Below are 17,314 nucleotides of genomic sequence, written 5' to 3' on the forward strand. Positions count from 1 at the left end.
AACCTTTGGAGCCGACCTAACAGCGTTTGAAGGAATGCTCAATTCTCCCACCCCACCTGTGCACGTTATTTCTCAAATTTAAATGAAAGATGAACTACACCCGGAGGATCCTGCATATCTGGGGAGATGGGAGCAGGAACTGGGTGTAGAGTTTGGGCCACAGGAAAAAACTAAAATGTTTGTCTTTACCCATAAATTATCTTCTGCGTGCTCTGCACAAGAGAAAAATTATAAAATTATAACAAGGTGGTACCGGGTGCCATCAGCCCTACATACATTCTACCCTGCAGTACCTGACACGTGTTGGCGCTGTCAAAACTCTAGAGGAACAATGTTACACATCTGGTGGGAGTGTACTGCTCTCAAACCTTTCTGGGACAGAGTGTTCGCTACATATGAAAAGGTTACAGGCCGCTCAGTGGAGATTTCAGCACAGATAGGCCTCCTGTCCATCCTCCCAGGCACAATAGGGTCACAGAAGAAGGGCCTATTAAGATTTTTTCTCACGGCCGCTCGTGCGGTCATTCCCCGCCATTGGAGATCCCTCAATCCTCCCCCCTTTCTTGAGTGGATCCAGGAATTCTCTAATATCTGTCGCATGGAGGAACTTTCGGCAGAGGTCAACCAAACCACGGAAAAATTCACAAGGATCTGGCAACCGTGGTTTCTGTTTAAGGGTACACCTGACTACGTGGCACTGTTTGTCTGAGCCTTCGGGAGTGGTAGCTGTTTTTGTGTCTTAGGACCATCATGTTGTCTTTTCCCTGTATCCCCCCCCCCCTTTTTCTCCTCTCTTTTCCCCTCTTAACTTTCTTCTCTTTACTTCTACCCCCCTTTCTTTTTTACTTTTCTCCTTGCAGTTCTTTGCTGCTTTCCAGTGCAACCGCTTCATGAGGACTGGTTAGCTGGTCCGGCATTATGTGTCTTGAAACGCACTTAATATGTAACATCTAAGACTCTATATTTGGTTACATTATCATCCTTATTCCTTATATTGTTTCAGATTGTTTATAGAGTTGGTCTTTATGTATGGGTTTGGCATGTTGCCACCACGCTGCAGTGCGCCTGCTGCATGCGGGGGTCTCCCATCCACATTCATTGTTTTTGGGTCCTGCGTGTCCCACTGCTGTTGTGATGTATACTGTCATTGTTACCAAAAATGTTCACCACCGCATCTTGAACTGTATGCATACATTCTTCAACTAAATAAACCGTATTGAATATAAATATTCTTTATCTACTAAACCTTTTGACATTATGATAACATTGTGGAGCTCATTTACTTACCCAGTCCAGCGAGTTCCCTGAAAGTGCACTTTGCCGCGATTCACTGAAATTGTGCGCCCGATTTCCTGCATGTGACGCTTCTTCACTCAGGTCTGCCGGAGTTCACCTTCTTCTTCCTGGTGCATTTAAGTGCATTGTCTTGCGACACAATATGAAAGTTAAATCCCACGCTCAGTCGGAATCAGTCGAACCATCCGACGGCCTGCCCACCACATGAAAGCCAGCGCAGCAGCTCCACATCCGAATGCGTGCAACACAATATTGACTGCGGTCTGGGTTCTTGATGGGTATGTGCAATTAACTTTTATATGCACTTTATATTGTGGGTGTACTTATGCATGAATTTTCTATGCCTACAAATGAATTTTTAGCATTTGAGTACCCAACTAAATGTATATGCATAGAGATGAGCGAGTATACTCGTTCGAGTATACTGCTTGGTCAAGTATTAGCATACTCGGACCGGCTCGTTACTCGGACGAGTATTTCCCCTGCTCGCGATCGAGCATTAAATTAAGTGAAGAACAGCGTTTTTATTGTTCAATAAAATATTACAGATGTTTTGCTTGTAAAAACACATTGAAATAACACTATTCTTCACTTTCCAGGAGTTCGCGCGTGTCTCCCGCTAAGTTCGGAGATGTTCGGAACATCTGGAATGTGAAGAATATTGTTCTTTCAATGTGTTCTGCACTTAAATGGTCCTGTATTCACTGTTTTTAATGTTTTAATTCTATTCTTCACTTTGCAGATGTGCGCACGTGTCTTCCGATAGGCACAAATTAGCGGGGGAGGGGGAGAATTTGCTTGCTGTCGGACAACCTGACCGATTTGGAATGAGCATGGGATCTAACATTCAAATTGTGTCACAAGCTCAAGCAACTCTGACGAACCCGAGCGGGGAAGTGGCACATTCAGGATATCGGGCACATGATTTTAGTGAATTGCGGCACAGTGCACTTTCGGTGAACTCCAGCGGCCGGATTTGTGAATGTGCCCCATTGTCTCCCATCAATTCCAAATAAGCTTAACTTGCTATCATCATTGAAATTACCTATGGACCACTTCTCTTCTCACACAACATGCTTCTCAGCAAAGGTTTAGCCATTTGATATTTTTTTTCTGCTAATGAGAGGTTTGGTCACAGCAGAGTTGGCTTTCGGTCCAAATGCTCTTAAACGTCTAGACACCGTGACGAGAAATCCAAAATAAATTAAGGTTTAACATTGCTTTGAAAACATTACACCTGGTTTATTGGACACTTCATCAGTTTTTTTCTGCACACCCACAAACTTTTATGGGTTTCACAGGAAAGGTTTCACAATTCTTTCCATCATCATTGAAAACAATGGGGCAGATTTATCAAGCAGTCTGAATGTCAGAATATTTCCAGTTGCCCATGGCAACTAATCACAGCTCAGCTTTCATTTGACCAGGGCTCATGAATATTTTAAAGGGGAGCTGTGATTGGTTGCCATGGGCAATTGGAAATATTCTGACTTTCAGACACTCGATAAATCTGCCCCAATGGCTTTGTGAGGCATCGGTGGAAATCAAGGTACCAAAGGTGTGAAAAACAACGCCAATGTGAAAGAGCCCTTAACCTGTACAGTGCTGAACTGGCAAGCAATTACTGTATATACTCGTGTATAAGCCGAGTTTTTCAGCACAAAAAATGTGCTGAAAAATGCCCCCTCGGCTTATACACGAGTCAATACAGCAGTCAGTCAGTAAAAATTACTTTTAAAAAAAAATAAACTTATATACTCACCCTCCGGTGGCCCCGATGCACAGCGCTGCTCCCCCGATGTCCGCGCGGCTCGTCTTCAGGCTTCTGTGCCCATCTTCTTTTTTCTGCTCGGCGCCGCCATTGTTTTTCTCCCAGGCGGCGCCTAGCATGACATCAGCAGCGGCTCGTCATACTAGGCGCAGGCTCGGGAGAGAGCAATGGCGGCGCCCAGCAGAAGAAGGAAGACGGGCACAGAAGCCTGAAGACGAGCCGCGCGGACATCGGGGGAGCAGCGCTGTGCATCGGGGCCACCGGAGGGTGAGTATATAAGTTTTTTTTTTTTATGCTGGGTTGGCTGTATACTACACGGGGCAGGGTGGGGTGCTGCATACTACTTGGGGCAGGCGGGAGGTGGCTGTATACTACTGGGGACTGGCTGTATACTACTTGGGGTCTGGCTGTATACTATAGGGGGCTGGCTGGCTATATACTGGTGGGGTCTGTGACCAATGCATTTCCCACCCTCGGCTTATACTCAAGTCAATAGGTTTTCCCAGTTTTCGGTGGTAAAATTAGGGGCCTCGGCTTATACTCGGGTCGGCTTATACTCGAGTATATACGGTACTGCTGAATAACATGCAAATATCTTAAGGGATTCTCTAATTTTATTAAGTGTTCTTTTACAATTAATCCATTTACATTTTTATTCTGTACGTTAGAATGTATGAAATAATCTTAAAATTCTGCTATTTTACTCAAGTTGAAATATACTCAAATATGACTACACAATGACAATCTGTTTTTCTCTTATTTTGCTTAAATTAAAATAAAAACAAAACAATATTAGCAAAAAAGACAAATGTTTATTAACCAAAACTTTAGTACAAGGTGACAATATTTCATATTGTGCTGTAGTAGTAGCCTGCAGAACAGGATAAAGTCACAGGCTTTGTTATTTACAGACATGGCACTTTAAAAATGACACTTAAACTCAGCTTTATAATCAATTGCACATATAAAACAACCTATCAGAACAGCTAAAAGTATGAGCCATTTCCATGTTGCCCTTTCCATAAAAATATAACATTGTAGACCACGGAGCCACTGTGGACACAACCTTTCACTATCCCATTTTTAACATGTGATTAGATAAATTCATCTTTTTTATTTAGCACTATAAAAATAATTCCCAAAAGCTGCCATGTTACTGGTCTCTTCAGCTGGGAGGTCAAACCTTTACACCCTGTTCACTCCTGTTAAACTATTTTTTTTTTATATTTGCACAGACAATATATGTACATTTTAAATTATTCTGCAAGGCAGGTGGACCATAGACAGTAAAATGTCCATATTGATTTAGTACCAATGAGCTATAAATTTAGAATTGGTCAATCTAAGTACAAAAAGGAAAAAAAGAGTCTGCCTTCATTTCCAGAGGGTAAGATACATTACATTTGCAAATGAGAAGTGACATCAACAGTGACAAACTTATAACTGTAGAATGGCACCAAGGTGGCATCATTCAGGCATTTCATCAATGTACAAAGACCGATATTATCCCAATGCAGACTTCTCAATCACTTCAGAAACAACAAAAAATTGACAACTAATTCTTTCGTTTCTTCCTAAGAGGCTCATCATCTGAGCTGCTGTCGTCTTCACTGCTGCTACTACTGGTGGTACCACTGCTGCTGCTGCTTGTTTCAGATTCTGACTCCGATTCAGACTCAGACTCTGATGAGGAGTTTTCTGAAGAGGATGAAGAACTGGAAGAGGTGTCCTCAGAAGAGGAGGATGAACTGGAGGTGTCTTCACTGTCTGAGGAAGGATCATTATCTGAGCTGTTACTACTGGAGCTGGAGCTACTGGAGCTGGTGACACTTTTAGATCTAGAAGTGGATTAAGAACAAGTTACAGAGCATATTTTACAATTTACAAGGATTAAACAGTGGAATTCCGACCCCTTTAAATTTTTCACTCTGTTTCATTGCAGTCAATTGGTAAGCTCAAGAGGTTTTATTTGCTCATTAATGTACACTCTGCTCCACATCTTGTTTCTCATAGTCTGGGAGTCCTGAAATTCTTTTTTTTTTTTTTTTTTTTTGCTAACTGTATGCAGCTTTCATATGTCTTCCACTGAGGAGAGGCTTTCCTCTGCAAACTCTGACATAAAGCCCTGACTGGTGGAGGCTGCAGGTGACTTTGTGGAACTTTCTCCCATATCCCTACTGCAGTTCTGGAGCTCAGCCACAGTGATCTTGAGGTTCTTCTTTACCTTTATCGCCAAGGCTTTTCTCCTGCAATTCATTAGTTTGGCTGGATGGTCAGATCGAGTAAGAGTTGTGGTCTTCCCAAAAATCTTCCATTTAATTTTTTTCTGGAGGCTTGAGTACACAATAAATTCTTTTGCAACATAGGCCAGATGTGTGCCTTGCCAAAAGTCTGTCACTGGGCTCCTTGGGCAGTTCCTTAGACCTCATGATTCCCATGTGCTCTGGCATGCACTGTGAGGTCTTATATAGACAGGAATGCGCCTTTCCTAATCAAATCAGGAGTAAAACAATCTCAAGGAGGATCAGAAGGAAATGAACAGCATGTGAGTTAAATATAAGTGTCACAGTAAAGGGTCTGAATACTTATGGCCATGTAATATTTAAGTTTTTCCTATTTAATAAATAAGCAAAAGTATCTACGGTACATTTAATTTATTTTTATTTCAAGATGGGATGCAGAGTGTACATTATTGGGCAAAAAAAAAAAAACTTTATTAAAATAATTGGCTGCTATGAAACATAGATTAAAAAAATTACTTTACTCTTTCCCTACAGGATCAGTCACTTTCCTTACAGGTCTTCCTCAGAAAATATATGTAAAACAATTCTGTACCAATTATTTTGTAAATTGACATTGACATTCTATTATTCCTCCTGCAACATTAGCAGTTGGAGGTTTGCCCCTACACAGTCTGATACAATCAGAATGGGAACACATTAGCCAAGGGAGAATGGGAACACCCAGTTGTCAATCCTTTGCTGCATTTGTCAATGACATGTTAAATAAAACTCATACAGAAAAAAAAAATTAAACACATACAAACCAACACCATCATGTGCATAAGGATGTCTACTGCCCTTATTTTATTGGTTTTTTTTTAATTCAATGAATATAAAGTAGTTGTCGCAGCAATGACTTTGCAGGACTGGAAGATCTGAACTCTCATCCATTTGTGACCCTAGAGACATACAAAGTTGTATGCTTTTTATAATTTTTTTTTCTTGGTTGGAGGATACTTGCCCTTAATACGTTACTATGATTTACAGTTTTAAGATCTGTTTGTAATCAATGAATAGGACCATTCATCATTTGCTCCCAATGGATAAAAATCTATGTTGGTTCTATGGTACACATACAGCAAGTTACACTTAGAGTACAGTAAAGCTATGTTAAAATCTAAATCTGTAAATGTTTGGTGGTGCATACACTGAAGCACAACTTTCATAAACCCCCAGGCATAGAGAGAGGCTGAATTACTAAGGTATGCTAAAATATATATCCCTGGTATGAAAAGAGTCTTAGCAGAACTCTGTCAATCATCTGTGATCATAATATGGATAATTGTATATTTTTCATTACAAAATTATATATTTTTATAGTTTTTATTGCAAATACAATATAGTTTTTATTGGCTAAAAAAAAAATCTTAGTAGTAGATGGATTGGTCATGGACAATACAGCAGATTAATACATTTCAATCTTCTAGTGCATTTTCTGAATATATTAGAAGTTCTGTATTTAGAAAACAAATGTCTATAACTTACCTTTTCTTCCTCATCTTTGCCTCTGGCATATTGTTTGCACTACTAAAAACAAGATTAAAAATGACAATATGTTATATATTAAATTCACATCAGATTACTGGTGTCTGTGATACAATGTTATAGCGGTTTTGTTTAATGTGTCAGTGGACCATACTTTCGGCGTGCTGGAGAGGAGGAGGGGTGACCCCTCCCATTTCCATAGAGATGCAAGGTATACAGCAGTGCACATGGGGAAAGATATGATATGTCCTATCTTTTCCCCTTGTACGGAGAGGCATGGTGTGGCACCATATTGCTCCATGTGGTCATTGCCGTCTATGGGGGACATAAGCTTGCGGCTGAACATATGTCCCCCATATGTTCGTGTGAAATAAACCTCATACAGACCTTTTTTCGTGTGCTCAGTTTTTTTTTGTGTGCAACGATTTGTACCAAGTTTGCATGTTATCCCGGACCCACAGGATTGTGAAAAAAAGCTGATCAGATAGTGCCTGACTGCTAGTACCCCCACCAAACGTGAGATCAGACTTCTGGCAATCTGGAGAAGAGGGTTCCTGCTGTTCCATTCAATAGTATTGGAGGATCGTAAATGGAGTATAGTGCTGAAGATAGCCGAGAACTGTGCTTGGCAATTTACGTCACTCCCATTCTGTGTAAAGGATGCCTGCTTGATCTGCTGCTCCACCCAATTGTAAGAATGGGATCTGACTGTTACAACGGGAGCCCGGCTATCACATACTGTGGTGTGCTCCTGGGCTTAGCTTCTAAGCACGGACGAACCCTATGATGCAACTGTACGTCAAGGTGTGGGAACTATGTGCATCCTGTGACATAGATGCCAAGCATGATAAACAAGGAACACTTACTCATAGATCGAGGCACTGTGACTGAGGAAATCTACTTTTGTTATCCATGGCCTCCCTCCTTTTAAAATCAACTTTATTATATTAATGAACCAGAAGGGCTCTGGTGGGTGTTTCAAGAGCCACTCCATGCTGCAGCTTCACATGCTGTTATAATGAGCAGATCAGGTCTCTCCTCTCCCTGAACTTCCTAATGCTACTAGATTACACAAGTTGAGTTTGTTCTGTTCATTGTAACAGCCGGTGAATCTGCAGCACTGAGGGGCTTTGGTAACAACCCCAGGAGCCCTTCGAATGTATTAGCATAATTTTCAAAGTAGATTTTAGAAGGAAGGAGGTCACGGATAAAATATAGGAAGATTACCACAGTCACGGTGTTTGGGTGTATGCGTAAGTCATGCTTGATTTTGATGGTAGATTTCCTTTAAAGAAACCATGCAGAACAGTTGCAGTCAGCCTTTTCCAAAACTAATGGCCACCTCAAAAAGATAGAGCCAAGACTGTTTTACAGTGACAGTTAATGGCAGACATGTGCTATTGTATATCATCAATGTATCAGGCACAAAGGTTTAGTGCTGTAAAACATCCTACAAATTCAATGAACTATAATGTGAAACGTGAGCATCATGCTTCAAAGACCAGCAAAAAGTCATACATTATTGAAGGGTACATTCACCTTTGTCCTAAAAGCAATCTAGCCTCTTTATCCTTTAATGTTCTCTTTAATTCCACTGTTCTGGAAGGTCGGTACAGGTATTTCCTTTTCCCAGTACATTCATAGCTCCAGTGACCCATTTCAAGGCACTTCTGACAACGTACATTCTGCTTGTTTGCTTCACTGCAAATTGAAACAGGTAGAAAATTTGTTGAAAATAAGGGAACAGCAAAATACAAGTTGCACTGATGCATTTTTATTACCCAGTAAGCATTGTAAAAATTAAAACCCGAAGAGTGGTGGTGAATTAGCTTTTTAGTAAATTTCATCTTCGCCTTAAAATGAATTATTCATAATATGAAAAACATAGCAACATCAATGGAAAAGTTATAAAGTTATGCTCCAAACTCTGTTTCCAGCACCTCATACATCCATCTGTAAATATTATTAGATGATGTTATGGCACCCTAGATCCGGATGGCTAGTTATTAGACCTTAGGATTTACAGCCATAATACAAGCTGTAAAATACTTAGACTAATTGACCGCCCGCTCTTTTCTGAGCTTGGTACTGATGATCCACCCTATTTACATAAAAGGGGATGAGACACCACCACATCATGTAAAGGGAACAGAGGATTTTCAACAGCTCAAAAGCACATAAAGGAAGAGGTTTCAATGGGGCAGATTTAGTAAGGGCTTTGTGCCACACTTTTGTCGGACTGTGCACTTTCTTCTAGGCTTAAACGGCTTGTACAGGTATTTAAGAAGTGCGACCCTTTTGGTTTTTCCTGTGGCTTTCTTGGCTTCTCCTCACCTAATTATGCACTGCTACAGCCTTGTCCTGCCCAGCATATCACTGTGTTGTCCCTGACAGACAGAAGTAATCAATCGCTGCATCATCCCCCAGCTGCTCATCCAGCTTGTTTATTAGTCCTGCCTTAACAGTTCAGGCAGCTCTTTTATGTACAACACCTAGCTTTTGTTATGATTGTTTTTTTGAATAAAACCACTCAGTTCAGGGATTAGGCAAGATATGTTTCGGCATCAGTGTGTCTACAGCATTCTCAAGGTATGTTTGGTTCACAATGCAAAAAACAACTGCTAGATATATTTGCACATTCATATTTAACATATTTGGACATTTATTCCTCTACCATACATATGCATTTCTTCAATTGGATGTTATTAAAAATGTTCCTGTGTGAAGATAATTTCCCATAAATGTAGACATGATGACCCTTAGGTATCCTTGGATACGGCCATCCCAGCAGTGGAAGCCACACTGGTGCTACTGAGTACTTTCCGACCACCTGGATTCAGCAGTGATCACCATAGGACAGCTATTTCACAAGCAAAAATAATCCTTTAATAAATGTGGCCCAAGGCATTTCAGGCAGTTTTTTTACACCAGAATTCTGTTGCAGATAGCTCGATACATCTCCCCCATTCTCTTACATTAAAAATTGGAATAAAAGGGTTATGTTGCCGTACTGTTATTGATTAAAGGCAGATTGTTAGAAATATTATTGAGCGAGTCAAGAATTACATTATGAGAATTTATTATAGAAGTTTTGGAAAATAATTGTCACATACATCGGTGGAGAACCTACAAGAATCTGAACCATTCTTTGTTCCTTTATACCCAGTTGTCCAGAGTTGGGAATTACCCTTGTTGTGTACCAGACATATGCACTAGTTTTAGAGAAAAGTGTTTAAAGGGAACCATCTAGCCTCTGCAATGATATCAGAGACAAAATGTGAAGCTCCTGGAGAACAAATATTAAAGAGAACCCGTCATGCAAAATAACCCCCTAAACTAAATATATTTTCATAAACTGCCATTAGAGAGCATTGTCTCTATCCCTTCATTGTCCCTCTACATGCCTGTAAACCTAAGCAATGAGGTCCTAAAGCTGTATGCAAATGACCTGTGAAATGTCCAATGAAGCATTAGCATATTCAAGCTGTCCACTCTATTCATGAGTGGGAGGCACAGCCACACCCCCAGTGCATGACTGACAGCCTGTATAATGATGTGAGGCTGTATAATGATGTGCTTCCTGGTGCTGGTGGCCACGCCCCCTGCAGTCTGTGTGTGCATGTGTGTGTGTGTATAGGAGAGATACAGCAGCTCCAGGCAGCCATGTTACAGCAGAACATGTCAGATTCATGTGTAGCTGATGTCTGTGTCTCTGTATATTAGGAGGATGCAGCATGTCAGCAGATGCAGCAAACACACACTAGCCATGCTTTACTATACATTACACACAGACATGAGCAGGGGGAGGAGAGGGGAGGGGTAACAGGGGTGACATCACTGCCTCTGACCATGTGACCAGCCTCATTTACATGATAAAAAATAGATGATTTTACAATGAATAATGTATGAAATAACTAGATAAAGGCTGTGATGGATCCTTGTGAGCTGCTCCAACAGGTAGTAGTGACAGGACAAGTGACACAGACCTGATGACAGGTGTCCTTTAAAAGGAGAGGGATAAATCGATTGGAAAGACGACTGATTAATGGGCTTCTCAGGTTTCAAGGTTGTACAAATATATCAATAGGCAGTATAGGCATCTTTCTTATGATCCTATTGCACCTAGTCTTGCAACCATAACAAATGGCAGCCCCAATGTCAACATAAACAGGAATTCTTTACTGCATTCATTGAATGTAAGCATAGCATATTCTGATAGGTATGATATTCTAAAAAATGATGCTGCAGTTATACATTGCGTGGATATAACATCAACCTCTCTTCTCTTTCTACAGGTATATATCTCTGATTGCTACATGATTTTTTTCTACTATATACTTACAGCCTTATAGTATATCAGTTATTTTCTTTGAACAGAATTTGTCTGTTTCTTTCTCTCACATTTGACCCTTCTCTGTCCTATCTGATTTAAGGGATTGATGACCCAATAAAATATGCTTATTTCTGGAATCCCCCTTTAAAGGAAATCTACCATCAGAGCCACTAATGGTAAACACCTAACACTTACAACTGATCAAGAGCAGCCCTTTCCTGTTTTTTTATATACATCCAGGAATGGCAACAATTTGTAGTAAAGCGCTTTAGAAAATACGTAAAGTAGCCTTTTCGCTCTGGGCCATCTTTTAATTTATCTGGTCCTCATCTGGCCACCTTGTGCTACCCTTATTGCAGGCAACGAGCCACCCGCCTCTCTGCAAATCTTGCACACACGCAGTGATATCTTCCTTGGGCAGGCGGCTATGCAAGAAAGATTGTACCATGAGATCTGACATGAGCCAGGTGACGTCACTCTCCCATAGTTTGTGTCGGCCCTCTACATGGAGTAGTGGCCGACATGAACTATACAGCAAGGAGGGACTCCATTTATGCCCCAGAGCCCTTCAAGCTCATTTACATATTTTCTAAAACAATTTTTTTTTCTACCAATTGCCAGGATATTAAAAAAACAGGATGCATATTTAAGTGTGAGGGTGCTGTCACATGGTGTGTTCTTGTATTTTTACCATAAGATTTTTTGAGGTCAGGAAGAAAGATTTCTCCTTATGGAGACTGCCAATTAAGGCCACCGTGTAGGTGTGTGGAGTCTTATAGCCATGGATGCTCCACGAGGGGGATTCTGAGGAAAAAAAATGTAAATTTTCCAGGATGGGATAAGGAAAACCACGCCTTTTAGCTACCTGGTAAGGCATCAATTTTTGACCGGTTTTATCAATCATCTTAATTAAAACTGTTCAAAAATGGATGTTTTTAAAAAACCCATGCGTTTTTTAATGGACTGCTTAAAAACGGTCCAAAACGCCACGTGTGACAGCACACTTATTGTTCCTCTATCCGTCATTCCAAAATTTTAAAAGGTTTTTCTGTAAGACAGAATAACTATGTATAATTTTTATATCTTCCGTTATCTGAGAGGATAGTTGGAATTAAACAAAAATAAATAAATGTATAGCCATAAAATAAAGTGGAAAAAGAAACATTTTTAAACAGCTCTGGAAAGGCAGGAAAGATTTGACGCACAACATGAAACAAAAAAAACTAATCCTCTTGTGGTGCCATGTCGTGTAGTAATGTGGTAAATGCCAAGCAGCCCCTAGCAGTGTCCATAGCGTCCAGCATTGCCACCCTACACATCTGTACTGAGACACCAGGAACTTTCTGAGGACACTGCTATCTCTACCGCTACACGCACAGAGCAGAACTCTTCAGCTAATGGCCACAACGACGCCAGGACGTGCACATAAATCTGAGGAGCAGACGCCTGGGCTCAGCCCCCTCCCTCCTCCAGCAGCCGCCATCGCTGCTCACTGCTAGCCCCGCACTTCCCGCGCAAAATGACGCGGCTAAAACTATCCGGTTCCTCACACTCCTCCTCCCCCCGCCTCGCCTCCCCAGTGTGTGTCACTTACGCCTGCCTACGAGCGATCAGCCGGTGCATGGGGGTAGCCATGTTTGTGAGAGCAAGGCGCCGCCCCGCTGCATGCCGGGCAAGAGCAGTCTGCAGGAACTATTTCTAAAACGCAGCAGCTGGTGGCGTCATGTCGTCGGCAGCCATGTTGGACCAGGGCACGGTAGTGATACCTGCCAATTCCAGCAATAGAGTTCTGCTATTCGGAGTCACTGACACAATGGCCACCACTTGGTGTGATAGTATTAATATATGCTGGCAGTATACAGCTGTGCCCCGGGCAGATAATACTGTGCCACTAGATGTATGCAGTGTACGGAGAATTGCCAGGTTTGTATTTGTAGCATTGGTGAAGATCCTTAGAACTGCAGCATCTGAATAAAGGAATTTGCAGTTGGACCCATATATGAGGCAGGGGCACACAATGGTTCTCACCTGCATTACCTCACAACTCCCCCCCCCCCTTCTTCTAAACTGCAACCCCAAAATAGTATAATATGAACCTTAACGACCGGGTCCTTTTTTTTTTTTTCATTTCCATTTTTCACTCACCACCTTCAAAAATCTATAACTTTTTATTTATCCATGTAAAGAGCTCTGTGGCTTGTTTTCTGTATAACAAATTGCACTTCATAGTGACGATATTTCATTTTCATTGTCGTGTATTGGGAGGGTAAAAAAAATTCAAAATGCAGTGAAAATGGTGGAAAAATGCATTCGGGACGTTTTCTTGTGGGCTTGGATTTTACAGCTTTCACTGTGCGCCACAAATGACATGTCTGCTTATTCTGTGGGTCAGTGTGATCACGGGGATAACAAATTTACATAGGTTTTATATATAATACCTCCCCCCACAAATTAAATATTGCTGTGTGGTTCAAACCTTCCAAAACAATGTTGTAGAAAGCAAGATGTACCCTATTATAGTACAAATCCAGCCGTTAACTTTTCCTGTAATAAACAAGCCCTGATAACCCTCTTTTGAGAATAAAAAAGTTATAGCTCTCAGAATATGGTTTCCTTCTGATACTGTGGCCTCCTGTCCTCCATCCTCCTTACTATGGCCCCCTGTCCTCCATCCTCATTTTACTCTGGCCCCTGTGCTCCATCCTTCTCATACTGTGACCCCCTGTTCTCTATCCTCCTCGTACTGTGACCCCCTGTTCTCTATCCTCCTCGTACTGTGACCCCCTGTTCTCCATCCTCCTCTTACTGTGGCCACCTGTCCTCCATCCTCCTCTTAGTTTGCCCACCTGTCCTCCATCCTCCTCTTAGTGTGGCCTCATGACCTCCATCCTCATCTTACCGTGGCCTACTGTCCTCCATCCTCCTCTTATTGTGGCCGCATGACGTCCAACTCCTCTTACTGTGGTCCATGTAGTCCATCCTTCTCTTACTGTGGCCTCCTGTCCTCCATCCTACTCTTGCTGTGGCCTCCTGTCCTCCATCCTACTCTTGCTGTGGCCTCCTGTCCTCCATCCTACTCTTGCTGTGGCCTCCTGTCCTCCATCCTACTCTTACTGTTGCCTTCTGTCCTTCATCCTCCCTTTACTGTGTCCTTCTGTATTTCATCCTCCCCTTACTGTGGCCTTATGCCCTCCATCCTCCTCTTTCTGTGGCCTTATGTCCTCCATTCTCCTCTTTCTGTGGCCTCATGTCCTCCATCCTCATCTTACTGTTGCCTCATGTCCTCCATCCTCATCTTACTGTTGCTTCATGTCCTCCAATCCCCTCTTACTTTGGCCTGCTGTCCCCCATCCTCCTTTTACTGTGGCTTCCTGTCCTCCTACCCCCTCATATTGTGGCTCCCCGCCCTCCGTCGTCTTATGGTTGGAATCCGGGATGGTCGGAAGCTATGCCTATAAGCAATATAGTTACCTCACCTATAAGCAGTATTGTTACCCCAGCAATCCCCTTCCACTGTGCAGGCGTCCACCAATATCTTGTTCCTCGTCCCATCTTAAAACATAAGTATCTTTTACGCACAAGTTATTTACGTGCAGTAGTCATGGTAGCATGGTAGCAAGTCCCATCATATGCAATCCGACATTCTTTTTTCGTGGATCCAACCTTCTGATGTCTTCTGTAAGTCTTCTGATGTCTGGTTCAATGAACACATCGAAAAAAAACAACTTATCTTACTAGCAGTGGCGCAACTAGAGTCCAGAATTGTGAGCTCATGGGAAATACTAGCATTGTAAATCTGATGACAATGTTGATAAGAGAATTTCTCATTTTCTTCTTCTCCCTGGCCACCCTGTCAGCTTCTTTCAGCCATTACTTGTGTTAGCAATACAAAACTTTTAGCATCTTCATAACACAAAGTTAAAATTGTTCTGCTCACAATAGCCAGTATAGTAATATGGGCCTCACAGTAGGAAATATAGTCACGTGGGACTCATGGTAGCCAAAGAGTCACAGTGCCCCCACAGTAGCCAAGCCAAAGTTCCCCATAGTGATTTGATGAATACTGTCTTTGGGCAGCCCGGGGTCCTTCATTAGACCCCAAGACTGCCATGGGAAGTATCGTATCCCATTGTGACGCTTAACCGGGGACTGATCACAGAGTAAAGAACAGGAGGTTTCTGACATGCCATGGTCATGTTTGACTGCATTATAACAGCATCAGAGTAATGGAGGATCATGGGTGTTAGAGGAGGCTGTCTGCTGTAATATACAGTTGATACCCACAGGTTATTGCACTTGCTCTGCTTGTGAGCCAGTGCCATAACCTGGACGTAATAGTACTGTGTTTTGAGGGAAGGGGTTAAATAATATATCTCGCTACCTACTATCAAAATAGGGTTAGGAAGTAAGATTTCTCCTTGTGGAGTGTTTGCCTATTAAGGCCGCCATATAATGTGGAGTCTTATAGCCATTTATGGGGATATTGGGATTCTGGGAAATATGTAAATATGTTTTCCAAGGTAGAAAATGGAACACAATGCATTCTTTTTTAATACCATGAAAGGCAGCCAACACCAAGCATGCCTTACAAGAAGTCTAATAACACGATGTGTGTTAACCCAAATAACCCATCATATCTATTCCAGAAGGAAACAAATTCCTAACTGTAGACTTCATTGTTTCGAACTGGTTGGGTCTCTTCTGTACAGCGTGGGGAACTGGTTTGGCTGTGAGACTTGGGTCAGAAAGTAAGAGTTTTCCTTATGGAGAATTTGCCAATTAATGCTGCCTTATAGCCATTTGTATAGCCATTCATACTATGAAAGTAAGCAGCCATCTAGTGTCCACATAATGCTGCAATTTATTGTGCAAATAAAACAACTGCATATGTGTACACAATACTCTAATACAATGTTTATATATTGCAATTAATATCCATATAATGCTAAAATATAGTGCCCAAATAATTCTACTCTATACTTTTTACATGACACCAAATTATAAAACCAATAAAAGGCTTTCCAGAGTCATGTTTGCTCCCTTAGTCTATTAACTAGATATATACTTACTGCTGCTCTGTCAGCAATGTACCTGGTCCCCACTATACTACCTGCCCTGCCATAGAAAACAGGGAAACCTTATCAACCAGTAATTTACATTTAAGTACCACCATTGGTTAAATCGCCTCCTCTAGGGATATGGGCAAGATGTGGAGTGCAGTATGAACAGGTAGTGGCAGGAAGCATCAAATACAGATTATTTATTTTTACCAGTCTCCTGGTAGTAAAGTGGGGTGAAAGTTGGTGACAGGTTCACTTAAAAAAAATCTGTCGGAGATTTAAGAAACTAGGCCAACTACAGGTCTTTATGGAACTGTGGTTTAGTATCAGAAATCACCCTGACAGGTTTATTGTTGTTATAAAAAAAAAAAATCAAACAAATAAATACTTACCCAGAAGTGATTCCAATAAGGAGCATTGGAATCATCTCTGGTGTTTCCTTTGCATGTTTTTTTGGGTGATTTGTGTAGGCCCCCCGGAGATCTAACTTGGGAAAGACCTGAGCCCCAAAGACCTGATTGAGGAGATCAGGATTCGGGGGAAGATGTCCAGAGTTTTTCACCGTTATTTTGTTTAACTCCCGGTCGTCTATACATGGCCATAAGCCGCATCTTTCTTTTCTACAAAAAAGAACCTGGCCCCGGTGGGTGACTCGGAGGGACAGACATGGCCAATGGCTAAACTCTCATCAATGTAGTTTTTCAAAGACTCACACTCAGGTACAGGTTATAAATTCAGCCCTTAGGCAACTTAGCATCAGGGAGAAGGTCAATCTTACAAGAACCTGAGACAGGGGTTTGGAAAATACATCAGAGAAATCGGAGAGAAAGTCTGGGAGTTTTGGGCTCTTAGTCTCCACAGACTGTATTGTCACCTTGGTCAAATGGTCCTCATACAGGGGACTCCATCTGACCAACTCTAAGGTTTTCCTAAGGTTATTTCCGGGTTGTGTGTCTGTAACCAGGGCAGTCCCAGAACCATGTTTACAGTTACATTTTTCATAACTAAGAATGAACACATTTCTTCATGAATATCTCCAATTACTAGTTTAACCTGCAAAGTGCGGAGTTTGACCAGTCCCGTTTGT

General features: G+C 41.7%; 1 protein-coding gene across 3 annotated transcripts; it reads right to left on the reverse strand.

Annotated features, from left to right (window-relative positions):
* Positions 1 to 3,859: 3,859 nt before the first annotated feature.
* ZCCHC10 (zinc finger CCHC-type containing 10) lies at positions 3,860 to 12,918 on the reverse strand. 3 transcript variants are annotated; one of them, XM_072146097.1, is made up of 4 exons: positions 12,762 to 12,918; positions 8,374 to 8,535; positions 6,835 to 6,873; positions 3,860 to 4,905 (listed from the first exon to the last, which is right to left on the reverse strand). In XM_072146097.1, the coding sequence occupies exons 1-4, from the start codon at positions 12,800 to 12,802 to the stop codon at positions 4,623 to 4,625; spliced, it is 525 nt and encodes a 174-aa protein (XP_072002198.1). In that variant the 5' UTR covers positions 12,803 to 12,918; the 3' UTR covers positions 3,860 to 4,622. The 3 variants fall into 3 exon arrangements, with proteins under 3 accessions (XP_072002198.1, XP_072002197.1, XP_072002199.1); XM_072146096.1 differs by having other exon boundaries at positions 6,835 to 6,876; XM_072146098.1 differs by lacking the exon at positions 12,762 to 12,918 and adding an exon at positions 12,545 to 12,679 and having other exon boundaries at positions 6,835 to 6,876.
* Between the last annotated feature and the right edge of the window lie 4,396 nt (positions 12,919 to 17,314).

Source organism: Engystomops pustulosus, chromosome 4 (assembly GCF_040894005.1).
Source record: "Engystomops pustulosus chromosome 4, aEngPut4.maternal, whole genome shotgun sequence".
Lineage (NCBI taxonomy): Eukaryota > Metazoa > Chordata > Amphibia > Anura > Leptodactylidae > Engystomops > Engystomops pustulosus.

What these genes read in the sequence shown, in the direction of transcription:
- ZCCHC10 (XM_072146096.1), bottom strand. Translation starts at nt 12,802, where the DNA reads ATGGCTACCCCCATGCACCGGCTGATCGCTCGTAGGCAGGC. An exon ending in CTGATCGCTCGTAGGCAGGC is followed by an intron (nt 8,536 to 12,761) that starts GTAAGTGACACA and finishes TTCAATTTGCAG; the next exon opens with TGAAGCAAACAAGCAGAATG. An exon ending in AGATTGCTTTTAGGACAAAG is followed by an intron (nt 6,877 to 8,373) that starts GTGAATGTACCC and finishes TCTTGTTTTTAG; the next exon opens with TAGTGCAAACAATATGCCAG.